Below are 5,361 nucleotides of genomic sequence, written 5' to 3' on the forward strand. Positions count from 1 at the left end.
GATTAATGAGTTTAGTTATTCAATAAGGTACTCAGAGGTTGGAGGATGATGGGTTGCAGCAGGTTTTTAATGATTTTATTAGTTTATTTCTGTATTTATTAACCTCGTGATGTTATGTGATGTGATGTGTCTGTGCAGTGTAACCCCTCAGTCTGTGCAAACTTCTCCCAAGGGAGACAAATAAAGAGATTTTAACTTTGACTTTATAATATCCGCAAACTCGTATTTAACAGTTCCTACACCATCAGGCAGAAACATATCACCAGATTACACTCCTCATCTTAAAAAGAGTCTGTTTGTCAGAAGTTGACCAAGGTTTTACTGTTCAAAGGTCAGAAACGTCTGAAAATAGAAAAAGATCAGCTCAATAAGTCTTTAAAAAGAAATAATGTGTTCACTCGATCTCTGTACTTGTTTTTACTCTAAAAAGCTTGTCACCATTCTTATTGTTCACAATCCTTTAAAAAATTATTAAAAAAAATATTATTAAAAATGATTATTTATATTATATTTATATTATTTATATTATTTTTTAAATATTTTTTCCGTAGTCTGTCTGAGAAATGCTGATTTTGTATCTTCTGCTTTTATCATTGCTGTTTGTGGAAATTTGTTGCTGCCTCTTGACCAGGTTAGCATTGGAAATAATTTCCAATTATTATTATTAATATTATTATTATTAATATTAATATTAATAATAATAATAATAATAATAATAATAATAATAATAATAATAATAATAATAATAATAAACCATTAATTTAACAGGTAAGTCAATTCAGAACAATATATTTTCTATTATCATTATCTGGTAAATTAAGTCATTTTCAAGATTATATGTTCAAATAATGTTTTGCATTATTATTGTTTATTATTACAAAAACACTGTACAGTATATCTGTGAACCTGAATAATAGAATAGGCTACATGTATTCTATTGGGCTTATCGTATTTACAAAAACCTATTTACAACATTTATTTACAAAAAAAATGTTGTTAGTCCTCAGTATTGTTTACATAGTCTTTAAGAATTAAAGAATTAAATTTACCTTTAAGAATACTTTAGCAAGATGGCGTCGCTTTTGCCGCACAATGGCCCAAGCCTTTAAAGTGATGTGTCATGTCTATAGCATATAAGTCATTGGTCTCAACTGTGTACAGTCACTCATCAGCCCAGCCTTTATAACAGGCCAGCACAGACTACAACTCAATCCTGGGTTGTATTGTCACACAAAACTAACTCTGATTTTCTTTTGACCTGCTGGACAGATTAACTGTTTTTACTCCATGGATTCCTCCGAAATCTTCTATTCTATGGTTAATATCATGACACCTCTGTTCACATCATTCCATCTCGATCAGCTTTGTACCCACCTTGGCATCAGTCCCCACATTTATGACTGGATCTTTTGGAGTATACTTTTGTAATAAAGAGAGACATTTGGACAATGGGGGTTGCATGGTAGAGATATTGCCTTGCAGTAAGGAGGTTGCAGGTATGTCTCCTGTCTGTAGCCTTTCTGTGTGGAGTCTGCATGTTCTTCCTGTGCATGCATAGGTTTGGTTTGGGTTGGGTTAATTGGCAAGTCTAAATTGTCACTAGGTTGTCTATCTTGTTTGCCTCTCATTAGCCCTGTGATGAACTTGCGACCTGTTTTGGATGTACCCCGCCTCTTGCACAATGAAAACTGGACATAGACATCGGCTCCACTGTGAATCTGAATAAAATAGTAGGGAAAAAATGGATGATGGAATTTTTTATTTTTTTTTATGTAATTTATCATTAAAATGGCTTTAAAATTTGGACATTTAGAGCTGCAGCCTAAGATGTTTTCTGTCATAAAGAGAGCTCATGTGCAGGTGCCAAAATAATGCTCTAATGCTGTAAAGCAGGGGTGTCAAACTCAAATAATGAGTGGGCCAAAATTTAAAACTGAACAAAGTCGCGGGCCAAGGTTGAAAAAAATTACCTTTTAATAGGCACCCAAACAAGTTTTGCATTGAAAATTGAACAAGCAAGGCTTATATAACTTTATAATGACATGCAAACCCGAGTTTCATGTTTAAATATAAAAATTGAATGCCTCTTTTCTATTTGCAGCCTTCTGAGGTAAATATCAAAATAACTTTTTTCCACAGGCTAATAAATACATTTGAAAACAAAATAACAATAATGAATGAATCAAACATTCAAGCCTTGAAGTAGCAAGAGAAGAGTGCATGAATAAAATGTTTTTGCTCAGTTTGCTACACTTTTTTGCTTTAACACTGAATATGGAACAAGCCATGCTTATAGCTTAACTTAACTTAATAGTGCAAAATCAACTGTCAAAGAACAAACGAAGAAACATCAATGGCATATTAAATAACATTTAAATAAAAAATGAATGCCTCTTTTCAATTTGCTAAATATCAACATTAACTTTTTCCACTGGCTAATACATAAATCAATCATTCAGGCCTTTTTACTGTTCAGTTTGCGACACACTGATCTAACATGGTGTGTTCAAGCCAGACACCTGGCATCTTTTCTTGGATGCTAGTTCATCAGTGTCGGGGCTCAGGCTTTGAGCTGAGGCAACCTTCATTATCGAACGAAGGTGTTCATCAGTGAGACGTGCCCTGTGAGATGTTTTCGTCATCTTCATTGAGGAGAAAAGTTGCTCACATAGGTAAGTGCTGCCGAACATGGAGAGCAATTGAGCAGCTTGGGTGCGGAGCTGAGGCATTGTGTCAGGGATGTATTGTGGAAACTGTGCGGCGCCAACAGCATCATACTTTGACTTCAGCGTGTCATCACACTGGAGTTCAATCAGCTCCATTTGAATGTTAGTTGGTGCTTTTTCCACATCGACTGCGAAGGGATTACTAAGCAGTTCAAATCTCCATTTCTGACCATGAAAGTCGCCAAATCGCCGGTTAAACTCAGCGCCGAGTACACTGAGTTTTTCAGCAAACTGTGCGCACACGGCGGTAGAGATCTGCGTATTTATGGTTTGGCAACAGGGGAAATGGCCAAGGTTTCCTTGCAGCAGCTGATTCTCCCACAGGCAGAGTTTAGCTTTAAAAGCTTTCACTGACGAGTACATCTCGGTGATGATGCGGCCCCGCCCCTGTAGCTGCAGGTTCAGCGCATCAAGATGGCTTGCGATGTCAGACAGAAAGGCCAGCTCACACATAAACTTTTGCTCCTGGAGTTCTGCTGTGTCCTTCCCTTTGCTTTGCAGAAACTGACATATTTCTTCACGCAGCTCGAAAAATCTGTTCAGTACTTTTCCGCGGCTTAACCATCTCACCTCTGTGTGATACGGCACGTCTGTGTGTTCCGAACCAAACTCTTCCAGAAAAGACTTAAACTCGCGGTGATTCAGACCTTTGGCTCTTATAAAGTTAACAACTTGTGTTACTGTGGTCATAACATGTTCCATCTTTAGGGCTTTAGCACACAGTGACTCTTGATGTATAATGCAGTGATAAACCGATAGCTCACCTGCACAGTTCTCTTCCCGCATCTTTTCACGCATCCTGCCCACCAGACCATTCTTTTTACCACTCATCGCTGGCGCACCATCAGTGGTTAATCCCACGAGTTTATCCCACGGCAGGTTTATTTCAGTTACACATTTGCAAACCTCCTCAAAAATGTCTTTCCCTGTGGTTGTGCCATGCATGGATTTAAATCCCAAAAGCTCCTCCGTAACACACATTTTTGAGTCGACACCGCGGATGAAGACTGACAGCTGCGCAGTATCAGACGCGTCAGTGCTCTCGTCCACAGCGAGGGAAAAAGAAACAAAATATTTCCCCTTTTCCATCAGCTGGTCATGCAGATTGGTGGCAAGATCACATATGCGCTCCGCTATTGTGTTCCTGCTCAGGCTTACGTTTGAAAAGGCCTGTTTTTTCTCTGGGCACACTTGGTCACAAACTTTCAGCATTATCTTTTTAATAAATTCTCCCTCATTAAAGGATCGGGTTGATTTGGCGATTTCTTCTGCCACGATATAACTCGCCTTTACAGCAGCCTCGTTTTGTGCTGTGGCTTTTTTGAACATATTTTGTTGTGAAACCAACCCTCTCTTCATCTCCTCTACTTTCTGGCTCCTTTGAGTCGTGTCCAGGTCCTTGTACTTGTCCTGATGTTTCGTTTCATAGTGTCGCCTAAGGTTGTACTCCTTAGGTACCGACACGTTGGCTCCACAAACGAGACAAACAGGTCTGTCTTTCAGATACGTAAACATATATTCTGTCTCCCACCTGTCCCGAAAAGTTCTGTTTTCTCCCTTCCTTTTCGTCATTTTTGGTAGGGGTAAAACAGTGACACCTAGAGTTGTAGTATTGGGCCGCAGCACGTCTGGAAAGAACGCTGCTTGCTATCTACTGACACCAAGCTGGCGCGCCAAAACAACCGCAGAGCATTATGGGATTTGTAGTATTCGCGGTGAATGCGGTGTTACAGCAACACCGCCGCTGTATAATACCGGCGGGCCAGCTCTAATGTTAATTTGATATTGCCCCACGGGCCAAATGAAATTACACGGCGGGCCAAATTTGGCCCGCGGGCCAGAGTTTGACACCTATGCTGTAAAGTTACAGAAACTAAACTGAGATGATTTTGAGATGTTTTCGGACACACACAACAACTCTGTGAATACTTTGAGAGAAAAATTGTTGTGCAAATATTTTGAATACATTTAAACATTCAATAAGACAGTGAGCCTTTGTGATTCAAAAGAGGAAGGTGAGAACCTCTGTGAATGATGCATTCTGTTTGTTTATTATCCATTTATTCAACCAGGCAAATCCTATTGAGATCACAGATCTCTTTTTCAAGGGAGGCTTAGGCCTGAAGGGAGGCCCAGGACCTTCTTGCTGTGAGGCAACAGTGCTAAGCATTAGCCTTTTGTGCTGCCAAGGTTTTTGTAGATTTTAGCGATGCTTTGCAGTCATGACCTTGAAGAAAAATCAACCATCAAATTTACTGGTTGTTGTTTGAACATTTAAGACATACACTCCTGATCAAAATCTTAAGACCAGTCAAAAAATTGCATTAATTTGCATTTTGCACTATTGGATCTTAAGAAGGTTCTAAGGAGAGCTTCACAATGTTAAAAGAAGAAATCAGTGTAAGAGACAAAAACTTTTGAGCGGGGAAAACTGCATTTACACTCAAACATGATTTTTTTCAGCTGATCAAAAGTTTAAGACCATAGGTCAAAAAACCCCGAAAACCCCCCAAAACAGAAATCAAAGTGTCAAAAAAAGGACTCAGTAATGAGTAGCTCCACCATTCTTGTTGATGACTTCAAACAATCGTTTAGGCATGCTTGATGCCAGTGTCTCCAGGAGGCTAGTGGGAAC

General features: G+C 38.9%; 1 protein-coding gene across 1 annotated transcript; it reads right to left on the reverse strand.

Moving 5' to 3' along the window:
- Positions 1 to 1,896: 1,896 nt before the first annotated feature.
- LOC108246413 (general transcription factor II-I repeat domain-containing protein 2-like) lies at positions 1,897 to 4,569 on the reverse strand. Its single transcript, XM_017433952.2, has one exon. It carries the CDS (start codon positions 4,296 to 4,298, stop codon positions 2,493 to 2,495), a length of 1,806 nt encoding a protein of 601 aa, XP_017289441.1. The 5' UTR covers positions 4,299 to 4,569; the 3' UTR covers positions 1,897 to 2,492.
- Between the last annotated feature and the right edge of the window lie 792 nt (positions 4,570 to 5,361).

This window comes from Kryptolebias marmoratus, linkage group LG1 (genome assembly GCF_001649575.2).
Source record: "Kryptolebias marmoratus isolate JLee-2015 linkage group LG1, ASM164957v2, whole genome shotgun sequence".
Taxonomy (NCBI): Eukaryota; Metazoa; Chordata; class Actinopteri; order Cyprinodontiformes; family Rivulidae; genus Kryptolebias; species Kryptolebias marmoratus.

Excerpts from the sequence above, each read along its gene's own strand:
- LOC108246413 (XM_017433952.2), bottom strand. The coding sequence starts at position 4,298 with ATGACGAAAAGGAAGGGAGAAAACAGAACTTTTCGGGACAGGTGGGAG.